Source organism: Desmodus rotundus, chromosome 4 (assembly GCF_022682495.2).
Source record: "Desmodus rotundus isolate HL8 chromosome 4, HLdesRot8A.1, whole genome shotgun sequence".
Taxonomy (NCBI): domain Eukaryota; kingdom Metazoa; phylum Chordata; class Mammalia; order Chiroptera; family Phyllostomidae; genus Desmodus; species Desmodus rotundus.
The window spans coordinates 135,023,537-135,035,933 of NC_071390.1; the positions used below are offsets into that span (position 1 = coordinate 135,023,537).

The 12,397-nt window shown below is 38.2% G+C and overlaps 1 protein-coding gene across 4 annotated transcripts in view; it reads left to right on the forward strand.

The window, feature by feature from the left end:
* The first annotated feature begins 274 nt into the window (after nucleotides 1-274).
* The window catches only part of LOC112321614 (ankyrin repeat domain-containing protein 26), a 117,941-nt gene continuing 105,818 nt past the window's right edge, over nucleotides 275-12,397 (forward strand). For all 4 annotated transcript variants that reach the window (XM_053922474.1, XM_053922475.1, XM_053922476.1 and 1 more), the window contains exons 1-4: nucleotides 275-699; nucleotides 4,017-4,131; nucleotides 4,292-4,465; nucleotides 9,929-10,026. In XM_053922474.1, the coding sequence (XP_053778449.1) occupies nucleotides 449-699; nucleotides 4,017-4,131; nucleotides 4,292-4,465; nucleotides 9,929-10,026 (638 nt within the window). In that variant the 5' untranslated portion in view covers nucleotides 275-448. The remainder of the gene's footprint in view (nucleotides 700-4,016; nucleotides 4,132-4,291; nucleotides 4,466-9,928; nucleotides 10,027-12,397) is intronic.

Sequence of the window (12,397 nt, forward strand, 5' to 3'; positions counted from 1 at the left end):
GTTCTACACCACTCCAGCTCCAGACGTAGGCAAAGATAGCTTTTCCACTGGGACGAGTCCAACTTTTGTAGATTTATCGAAACACCGCCGACTTCCAGCGACACTCGAACGGAATCCACACTACCCACAAGCAACCGCAGATTTTAGAACGTCTGGACCTTGCACATGCGCTCTGGGAAGCTGTGGCCGCAGGGGTTTTGTGCGCATGCTCAGTGACGTAGGCTCTGGAGGGGCGCACGCGCAGTTGAGTTTGCCGGAGGTTTGGGGTGGGGGTGGGGGTAGTTGCTTGGTTACAATTATTCCGGACTGCAAGATTCTAAACCGCCGTTCTGCTCAGCTGGAGTGCTGGAGCGGGCGGCGGTTGGCTCTCTAGCGATAATGGGCTCGGGAGGCAGTGGAAAGCTTGAGGGGAAAGTGAGGCTTCTCTGAAGCCCTTAGGCTATCTGCGATGAAGAAGATTTTTGGCTTTGGGGGTAGGAAGGGCGTGTCACCCTTGGGTTTGTCCAACGGTCCGGGGAGCAGCCGCGTGGGAGATTGGCGTAAGAGTAGCAATCGACTGACCTCGCCGTACGGGTACCACATCCAAGACAAAGATCTGGGAAAGATCCACAGAGCTGCCACGGTGGGCAACGTAGCAAAAGTGAAGCAGATTCTATTGCTCCGGCTAAATGGCGTGGATGACACGGACAAGATGAACAGGTAATAGGGACTGCGAGGCCAGCGGGGCAACCTGGAGGAGGTGGGGTGGACCTGGGAAAAGTGCTCACCTGCCCGGACTCAGCCAGGTGGAGCTCAGCCCTCCTGTCACCGAGGGCGCTGGGCTGCAGGGTCTAGCGCTCAGGCCGCCTTTAGGAGCAGCAAAAACAAACACTTAAGGACCAACTCATAATTCCTCTTAAAAGAACACTTTAAGTATATGCAGCGTTCTATACTTGATGTTAACATTTTTATACCATAGTGCTGTATACTATAGAAAATTGCCTAATAGATATAATTTCCATAATCACTCCTGGGCTAAAAATTCTTCAGATAAAATCAATATCCATTTTATATTAGTGTACACCGTTGTATATATGTCTTTTATTGAGGGACCGCAGAAGGGAATTTTGAAGTTGGAAGATGGCTGTGGTCTTAAATAGGTAGAATCATTTTCTCAAAATGTGTGCTTTTCCTATAATTATCAATTTTATATAAAGTAAATAAAAATATAGTTTAAAATTTTTTGAGTTACACATGCTGTCTGTCTTTGGTTGTGATGAAATTAAGAAAATTATTGTATAGTAGATGAAGATTTGCCCTTCCAGGTATCATGCGCTATCAATTTCCACAAATTATTTTCTTACTAATAGCTGAAAAAACAGAGAGGATTGGAACAGAATAGAAAAGTCCAAATAGATGTAAGACTTTAGGACTTGGTAGTGGTGACATTTTACGTTCTTAGACGAATTATTCATAAATGGAGAAATAACTGTTAAGTATTGGAGAAAACTAGCTAGATGTTAATCTCACAAAGATAAGTTCCAGATGGAATGTAGATTAAAAATTTCAAATTACAAAATGCAAACTTATTAGCAGAAAACACAAATACCTATTTATATATGTTTTAAGTTGACAAAGACTTCAAAAGCAAGATTTTGGGAGGTTGAGCAATATAAAAAAATTAAAACTGTCTTTCAGAAAGTAATATTAGCAAAATAAAGGGAAATACTTGCAAAATATTTACAGCATATGCATATCAGAAAAAATATATCTTTGTTTTACATAGAAGACTTTGAAATCAACAAGAAAAAGAGCTCTAATTTGGAGTTGGATAAAGTACTTTTAGCATATCTGCAAGTGACCAATGGACATAGGAAAAAATGTTTAGTGTCACTGGTAAGAAGAGGAATTTATGTTAAAAGAGTAGTGAAATACCGTTGTCCATCCACAGTTTGTGAAGACAACCATCAATGGTCCTTATACTGCTGCTTAAAGTTGAAGTTGCTTTTGACTTTTCAAACAGGCAACTTGTTTATTAGTACCACATTTAAATATATATTATTTATTATTTTTTGCCCACTATTTCTATTTATCCCAAAATATCTTAATAAAATAATTAGATAAATTACATGCAATTTGTTTTTCTCAGCACTGCTTAAAATAAGAATTCATATAAATGGATTTTGTTAAAATACCGCAGTTCATTGATAGGGTGGAATAGTATGCCACCATTGAAGGTGGTGTAGATGATAGATGTATGCCGACACGCAAAGATGTACTTTGGCAGATCAGAAAGGGAGACAAAAATCAGTTTGATTATACACACACACAGACTATGCTCTTATGTTAGCAAAAATTATGTGCCAAATATGATAAAATTTCTGAGCATTTGTATTATAAGTGAAAATTTCTCTTTTTAAAAAATCCGATTTCTACAATGAACATGTATGGACATTATAGTAAAATTTATTAGGAATGAAATAATCTCGGGGAAGAGCAGGAATATGAATGTTGCACAGGTAAAAATAATTTCTCACTTTCTAATTTTTTAAATTTTTTGAGGATTGGTATATTTTAACAACTTTTATAGCATCTTCCCAAGTAAAAGAAATCTTTTTATCTGTCTCTGTAGAATTTATGTATATGTTTAATTATAGGCATGTTGTTTTTATTTAATATAGCTTTATTATGTGTAATATGTAAATGATTATAGATTAATCATTTTAGTTGTGTTCTCACGAAAATAAAAAATCAAAAATAGCAAATGTAAGTGATTATTACTATTGCAGAAGTTTTGCTTTACTTATAAAAGTTTTCTTTAAAAATTTTGAACTCTCAACTACATTTATCCATTCTTTCCATTTATTTATTCATGAAATATACCCTGAATACCTATGTAGCAGATCTATTCCACTCAGGACCCTTTCAGTCTATCCTCAGGCCCTTTTCATCTTAAAAACTTCATGTTATTCTGTATTAGCAAAATGAGAAATTTGAAACTGAGGTATTAGGACTACAGTTGAAGATTTTTCTCCCTTCTTTCAAACAAAAGTATTTGTGAAGGTAGGAAATTGTAAAAGATAACCTTTACTTCCCCTTTTGAATGTGTAATAGTGTTACATATTAATAATCATCATGGGGAATATCTAGTTTCCAGGCAGTCTGTATTGAGTAAAATGAGCCATCCTATTCACTTGAATCCTGAGTTTCCTCTGGCTTAAAGTTTCTTGAAAATCAAAGTAAAAGTTACTTTAAAAAAAAAATTCTTTTCTTGTTTTGTCTTTCCCTCATGCTTTTAAGAACTAAAAGTGATTGACATGCCAACCATATGACTAGAACTGCAAAAGATCTGTGGTGCTTACCATTATTTCACTTAATGTAAGGCACCAAGGATGGTATGATGCCTAATATTTTACGTACCAATAGAATATTTTTAAATGCTGCCATTAGAGTTGTGAGACATCCTGACAATTTATAAAAATTGATTTATAAAATGTGAGAAAATAAGCATCTTAGAATCATTGAAATATAGTGTACCTTTTAATTCTTAAAACATACCTGCAAAGTAGGTGTAATGTTATCATTTTACTGAGTTGAATGTCTTTGTAAAGTTGTAGTAATAGTAATAATATAATCTAACAATTATTGAGATTTGTTTGGTGCTAGGTACTGTAGTAAACACTGCATAGCTTTTCATTTAAGCAAACAATGGTGTTCTGTGAGATAACTATTTTTATCCCCATTATGTTGATGAGGGCATTGAGGCACAGAAAGGTTAAGTGATAGCTAATGCACGACAGACTTAAAATAAGAGCAGGCTGAAGTTGAGCTGAATTCCCAGGTCTCTATTCAGACAGACTGCTCCTTCAGTAATGTGGTGAGAAACAAGAACTAATAAATATTGTACTGTCTCCAGAAGGAAACTATTTGTTTTGAAGGTATAGGAATAACTTTGTTAGTGTTTACAATTACATGAATAATTGTATGTTTTGAGATAGTGCACCCTAGGTTCCTAAAAATTTCTCTCACTTTCACAGGACTGCCCTACATTTGGCCTGTGCCAATGGCCATGCGGGAGTGGTCACTCTCCTAGCTGATAGAAAATGCCTGTTGAACCTCATTGACAATGAAAATAAGACAGCTCTGATTAAGGTATGTAGTAGCCAACTATGTCAACATGAGATGGATTTGATTTCCTTACTAGATAAAAGTGAATTTATCACATTTAACTGTAAGTTATTAGTGAACCTTGTAGAATGTTTCCTTTGAATTCCTAGAATTTACAATCTCTTCCTTGGCATACTTCCGACAGGCTGTCCAATGCCAGGAAGAGGCATGTGCAACTATTCTGCTAGACCGTGGTGCCGACCCCAACATAATGGACGTCGATGGCAACACTGCTCTCCACCACGCCGTCCTTGGTCAGAATACAGCTATAGTAGCAAAGCTGCTTGCACACCAGGCAAATATTGAAGCAAGAAACAAGGTATAGATCAACCGCCTTTATTCACAAAATATTTGAAATACATGTTTTTATTTTAGCCACAAGCATTTTCTTTCTCACATACATACACTGAATTCAATATAGCAGGCCCTGTTACCATGGAAACAACTCCAAAGCCAGGTCAGGCAGGGCTGGAGAAATGTGGTGTCCACAGAAAGGGCAAAGCTCTGTCTCCAGCTACCCTTCACCCCAGAAGGAAAAGCTTCCTGTTGGTGCCTGGGAGTGGGTGATGGGCTCAGAACACACAAAGACTGAAGGCCTGGGAGGAGTGAGGTGAGGGTGGGGGCTGGCTACTATGTAGGCAGGGGCTTAGGAAATGGGTGCTGCTGGGGATGGGTGGGAGGAGGAGGCCCAGTACCCAGCAGGGGGAGCTGGGTGGGTGCAAGTGGGAACGGGGAGCAAAAGTCCACAGGCCCTGAACACCCTAGGACCCCAAAGTTCTGAGTTGTGGCAAGAGAGTCAGGTCGTGTCTTGACATGAGCAAAGTCATCCCCTTGTGCTCATAGCCACTCTGCCAGCCACGTACCTCCTTGGGGTTTTCCATGTCAGAGTGTAGCTCCTGCTCAGCTCGTGTAGCTCCTCAGAGGGGTTGTCATTGTAGGTAGGGCACAGGTGATGGCAAAGCAGTCCACTGGCTTTTTCTCCTGGATATATATATATCACCTCTTGCCACTGCAGCCCTGACAGGCACGGCCTCAGCTGACACAGGTAGGGTCGATATTACATATTTGGAAGCTCAAGCATTCTCTGAGTGAAAATATTTTTAAATAACTTAATTGTCTGAGATTTCATTTACATAATGATACTTCTAAAGAATCAGTAGAGGATACAGCTCTCTTTTATGCCCTTATGACATATACTCATGAAAACACGATTTATGAGAGGCAGAACTTTTCAAAATGTTTTTTCACCCGAGTTTCTTTTTCTAAATAAGGTAAAACAACGTAGGAAAGCAAAATATGCCATAGAAATAGGCTTTATCTTAAAACTCAAACAAAACAAAGTGTTTTACAATATAATAGAAATCTTGCTGCTGTTGACAAGTTTCTGTATTATAAAAAAGAGATTTATATAAAAGTGATTTATCTCTCATTGGCCAAAATCTGTAAGGGGAAAAGGAAAAGGAAAGGGAGAGAGCAGTTAGAAATATTCAGGCCAATTTGGAAATGTGGCAATTGAGGGGAAATAACCAGAAGAGTGGTTTTGGGGGAATTTTTTGTTAGTTTGGTTTTGGTTTTTCCTCTCCTTTCAGTTTATATGTTTAGGTCAGATGCTCTTCAGGTTTCCGGGACAGTAATTTTTACCTTTGGGAGAGAGCATCTATGAGTTGTAAACTTGACTTTAGATCAATCTTAGGAGGCGCTTAGGCAGCCAGATTGGCAGTGAGCAGTGGTCATCAGGTGGGAAACAAGAGGAAAGGACAGGTAATTAAGTGAGATATTATCCTGTTCTGGCAGCAATGGTTAGATAAGAGTCTGAACTCTCTTCTCAAATATAGGTCTTGATGGGAAGTAAGGAGTTGATAACTAATGAAATCAAGTTGCATGTTGAGTTTATTAGTCCCTTTTTGACCCCTACCCATGAAATTAAATGCAGTTTTAGTAAGTTACTCATGCCTCTTACACTTTCATTTAGTCCAATCTTCAAATGACAGAGAGATTTGGCCATGCAGGTGAGAGACAAGACTAAAGTAACTGCACTGGTTCTCAACTTGAAGTGTGCTGGTGAATCACAGTCATCTGAGGAACTTTAAAAATGTTCTCAAGCCTAGGCTCTTCCCTAAAGATTTTGATTAAATCTAATAATGCCTGGATATGTGTATTTAGAAATATTTCCTTGAGACTTTGAAAGAACACTTAGTTAAGAACCAGTGAATGGATAACTGTAATGTATAAATTCACAGATCCCACAAACTTCAGAAATTTCTAGAAGAGTTGGAGTTCGATAGGTTATACTTCCTTCAACTCTTTCCATTCCAGCAGTATTGGCCTTGCTTTCAACTGTTTCTACCTCTACTTGAGAAGTTACAGGGAACATTACTGGCAATTTCTTCTGGCTCAAAGAACACCATTTTCCTTTCAACCATCAGTCATTCACTGGCACTCAGAGTCTTTAGATATTTGCTTATGGGTCGTGTGTTATTTAGTACAATCTGACCCTTTAGGAATTTTGCATCTTTTGTTCTCCTTTAGGCCCTTAGATCATGAAATGTTTGCTACAAGCAGGATTTTCCAGAAATAATACTGTCTTGAGTCTTCTTTTTAGTTGAAGCTGTGTGGTAGACTCTCTCAGTGCATCTGTTAAATTCATAGAGCCCTTATCAACACATCAAAACCATGAATTTAATAACAATAAAGATGAGACTTGTTTCAGTAATTTAGTTTCAGCAGTTCTATCAACTAATTATCTATTTGATTAATAACCTGGGAGAAATAAACACAAATTGTAGTTTTAATAAGTGTTGATCAATTTTTGAGGTGGGTATTATTAGTCTAAATAATGATTTTTATTACATATTGGGGCCCAAAATATTGGTAAGACATATGATACCAATAAAAAAATGGTTTTAAATATAAATATTGGCTTTATACACACCCATTTAAAAACACAGCAAGTAAAAACCCCAAGTGGGCTCTAGACTAAATGTGGGCCTTACATATATTTAGTTTGCATCCACAGATTGAGTTGACCTTTAAAATTTAGGAGACTCATGTGGAAGTCTGGATTTCAAGCTTCACTTCAAGAAGTGAACCTGGCACTGCATAAGCCCCTCCTGCTGTTTGCTCTGCTGTGCAGAGGCTGCCCCCTCATAGGAGACGTGGGTTCCCCAGTTTGCTGCCATCCCCACCTGGATTCTGCACTTGCTTGGGTCGCCTACTTTGTCTCTGTAAGCACTTAAATTCACAATTTCTGTTTCATAGTATGTTTTATTAAAGACTTCAAGATCTTAAAGACCACCTACACTCATTTATAATAAACATTTTATGTTAATCTTCTAAGAATTAGACTGAATTTTTCAAGTTAGAGTGTATATTATTGTTTAAAAAAAGAACTTTTTTCCTTCATATGTTCTATAAAAAATCCTATTCTTGTTACTGGACCAGGTCTGCCTCAGGCTGGCCTGTTCTGTGTGGTTTCTTGACTTCATGTAGGAAAGGTTTTACAACGTGAGTCCAGGTGATTTTGAGAGTATGTTTCCTAAAGCTGGGACAGTGAAACAAAGGAAGAACTTAGGGTAGAAGAAGCAATAGGAGAGAGCCCAGGTTGTGCTCTGCCAGCTTTAGCTCCCCAGAGCCAAAGCAGTTAGAGAAAATGGGGGCCTTGAAGACAGGATCAGGGTAGTTGAGCTGCCACTGCCCACTGCTCCCCTGGCTGCAAGTCCCATGCAAACCGTTAGAGTTTAGGAAGAAGTAAAATGTTCATGCTGGGGAAGGGGCATGGGCGTGCTCTATAGCGAGCCCCCACTGAGTCTGTCCGGAGGGCTTTTTATCTTTTTTTTTAAGCTGTCAAGAATCTTAGGTGTGGGTTTCAGTAGGATATTCATCAGCTTTCCAGGTGCATTTTTAATATGCTGATAACGTTAAAATGAACTTATAGAGGGCTTTGGGAATATTCTTTAGTCTGCTATACTATTTTACTTTTATCTTGAGTCTGTCTGCTTTTAATGAGGTTTTGTTATTTGTTCCCCTGACTTCACCTGTCCTTGGGTTTAGCTGGCACATACAGCATTAACTAGGTCTCTATTCTCTATTCCCCAGTCCAGAGAGATTTCAGATATCTATTCTCTGGTTAGGGAGGAGAGGAATAAACTATTTGCTCTTGAGTACCCTTGGTTAGGGGTGATAATGTTTTGTAATTCACCAGCTTGATGTAAGTTGCTCAAACTCTTTGGCCTTGTTTATTTTCTTGTCTCAGTTTCCCCATTCCACTTGCCTGGCTTCTTACTCTCCTGTCACATTCTCATTGGAATGTCTGTAAGTCTTATGAGGTTAATCATGGTTAAAGTTGAATAGAGTGTGCCTATTCCAGATAACATTGTATGTTTCTCCTCAGAATTGTTACTCAGAAATGCAAGTGATTTAGTAGCTTTCATTGTACTGAAAATAATTTGTATAGATCAGTGTTAAAATTTTTATTAAGTAATTATTTTTTTATTTCTGATTTATCTTTTGCCACAAGTAGAAAATAATTTTAAGGGCAATTGAAATGGAATCAGAATAAAAACAATTTTTTAAGAGTACATATTCATTAGGGTTTCAGGATTTTTAACATAATTGAGAATGTCTAGTTTCATATTGAGCTTTCTAACAGCCGAGATGAAAGCTATCACCTCATACTGGAAGAAAACCCACGGACCATTTAGTAGTAAGCAATCAGTTCATCTGAAGCCTGTCTCTTTTGATTTAGAGTCCACTGTTTTCAAAACCCTTTTGGAGCAGGGGTGACTGACATTGACATCTGAGGTCCTGATAGCTTTGGTAGAAGAGAGTCAAGCAAGTGTGTATAACCTGGAGAAAACCTTCACCTCTGTTGAAAAGCTCTCAAAACTGTATCCCTGAAACTCTGTAATTTAGAAATGTTAATATTTGCACAGAAAACTATTGACAAATCAGGATTAAGCAAAGTTAAACATTTCTTTAGTACTGGGCGTATAATGCACAGTTTTGTAATATTCCTTAAACACAGGTCATCTTCCTGTATCCTTTTTCTTTTGGGGCATGAACTTCAAGTAAAGTATATATTCTTCAAAATATAATTTAAGAAACTCCAGAGTTAATCATTTAGGTTATTAATCCATTAAAATACTAAAAGCATTTACTACTAGGTTTTATAGTTTGAAGATACAGAGATAAAAAAAAATAGCTTCAGCCCTCAAAAACCTCTTGGTTTAGATGGGGAGAATTAAAATAACAAGGATTACCACTACAGATACTGTGACAGCAACAAAGATTCTTGGAACCAGTACAGTAAATGTTTGAAGTGAGTTTTCGTGAATGGTGTTAGAATTAATCTTATGAAGAGGAAAAGGAGGGCTTTTTAAAGAGAAGGAGCAGCCAGTGACAGCACAGAGATGAAAAGGAAGGGGCTACTTTTTTTTTCTTTTTAAAATATTTTATTTATTTGTTTTTAGAGAGAGTGTGAAGAGAGGGAGGGAAACATCGACATGAGAAACATCAAAGCATTGCCTCTCATATGCGCCCTGACTGGGGACGGAACCCACAACCCAGGCCTGTGCTGTGACCAGGAATCAAACCTGCAACCTTTCTCTTTGCAGGATGACACCCAATCAACTGAGTCACACTGGTCAGGGTGGAAGGGGCTACTTCTATTTCCTTTCTATATTACATGTTTAAGTTCAGAGGATCTGTTGTACATTTTAAAATTTAGTTTGGGTATATTGGTATATTGTTTTATAAGTTATAAATTGTTTTTGCTGCTTTACAGGATGACCTCACACCGCTGTCACTTGCTGTAAGTGAAAACAAAGAGAAAATGGTGGAGTTTTTAGTAAACAGAGGGGCAAAAGTCGATCAGTTGGAAAGGTACAGTTGTTCGTTTTTGAAAAATCTTAGTATTGTTTTTGAGTGGAACAATCACTCAAGTCAGAAAGATTAAATTAATAAGATGATTAACTTATATAGAAAAAAATAGTAAAACATAATCAATTAGGTAGAAAAGCAATTATTCTGACTGGGCAAATGGAAGAACAGAATTCCACAGGTTTCATATTTGTTTATAATATTGACTCATTTCATTTGCAATCTGATTATTTTGGTCATATGATCTTATATTAGCTAGAGGGGTTTCATATTAATTTTATTAGTTTCATATTGTATGGACTCCATTAGTTTGATGTTATGATATAATACTGGACTTAATCTCCCTTATAGTTTTGCTTTGAAATGTATTTTATTGATTATGCTATTACAGTTGTCCAATTTTCCCCCCTTTTATTCCCCTCTGCCCTGCACCTGCCTCCCACCTGCATTCCACCCCTTAGTTCATGTCCATGGGTTGTACCTGTAAGTTCTTTGGCTTCTACATTTCCTATACTATTCTTAACCTCCCCCTGTCTATTTTCTACCTACCATTCAAGCTCCTTATTCCCTGTACCTTTTCCCCCATTCTCCCCTCATCCCCTCCCTGCTGATAATCCTCCATGTGATCTCCATTTCTGTGATTCTGTTCCTGTTCTAGTTGTTTGCTTAGTTTGTTTTTGTTTTTTTAGGTTTGGTTGTTGATAGTTGTGAGTTTACTGTCATTTTACTATTCATATTTTTTATCTTTTTCTTAGATAAGTCCCTTTAACATTTCATAAAATAAGAGTTTGGTGATGATGAACTCCTTTAACTTGACCTTATCTGGGAAGCACTTTATCTGGCCCTCCATTCTAAATGATAGCTTTGCTGGATAGAGCAATCATGGATGTAGGTCCTTGCCTTTCATGACTTTGAACACTTCTTTCCAGCCTCTTCTTGCCTGTAAGGTTTCTATTGAGAAATCAGCTGACAGTCTTATAGGAACTCCTTTGTAGGTAACTGTCTCCTTTTCTCTTGCTGCTTTTAAGGTTCTCTCCTTATCTTTAACCTTGGGTAATTTAATTATGATGTACCTTGGTGTGTGTTTCCTTGGGTCTAACTTCTTTGGGACTCTGAGCTTCCTGGACTTCCTGGAAGTCTATTTCCTTTGCCAGATTAGGGAAGTTCTCCTTCATGATTTGTTCAAATAAGTTTTCAGTTTCTTGCTCTTTCTTTTTGCCTTCTGGCATCCCTGTGATTCTGATGTTGGAATGTTTGAAGTTGTCCCAGAGGTTCCTAAGCCTCTCCTCATTTTTTTGAATTCTTGTTTCTTCATTCTGTTCTGGTTGAATGTTTATTTCTTCCTTCTGGTCAAGATGGTTGATTTGAGTACTGGTTTCCTTCCCATCACTGTTAGCTCCCTGTATATTTTTCTTTATTTCACTTTTTATAGCCTTCACTTTTTCCTCTATTTTGTGACCATACTCAGCCAATTCTGTGAGCATCCTGATTACCAGTGTTTTGAACTATGCATCTGATAGGTTGACTATCTCTTCATCGCTTAGTTGTATTTTTTCTAGAGTTTTGATCAGTTCTTTCATTTGGACCATATTTTTTTGTCTTGGTGTGCCTGTTATGATGTATGGGGCAGAGCCTTAGGTATTCACCAGGGTGGGGCAACCCACGTCGCTGCATTGTGGCACTGTACATGGGGGAGGGGTCTGAGGGAGCACAGTGCCACTTGCTCAGCTCTCTGTTGGCTTTCAGTCACTTCCTCCGCTACCTACAAGCAAAATTTGCCCTTCTGGTGCTGATTCCCGGGTGGGTGGTTTTGTTTATGCTCTAGGACCCTGTGGGTCTCTCCAACGAACTCTCCTGCTGCTGCAACCCCCACAGATTTATTTTGTCAAGGGTTTTGAGGCTTTATTTCCCCACGCTGGAGCCCTGGGTTGCGTGGTCTGTCTTGCGCCCCAGTTGTTCCTCCTGGTTTATATGCACACAAACGTGGGACTGCCTGCTCTTCCAGCTACTGCCTTGCCCGAGTCCTTTCCGCTCAGCTGCCTGTCTCTGCCCCTCCTACTGATCTGTATGAACGTTTCTTCTTTAACTCCTTGGTTGTTGGACTTCCATGCAGTTTGATTTTTTGGCAGTTCTGGTTGTTTTTTGTTTTTAAATTTGTTGTTGTCCTTCTTTGGTTGTGCGGGGATGTACAGTGTACCTACCTACAGCTCCATCTTCAAAACCCCAAATGCCCCTTATAGTTTTTTTAAATTTTTACTTTGTATGTAGCTTTTGTTAAGTTATATATTAAAAATAAGCAGGAGTTGATTTTGTCTTTTGGATGACTCTTTGCTTTAAATTTCTTTCTTTGATGAATACTGGTGTTGTTAGGTTA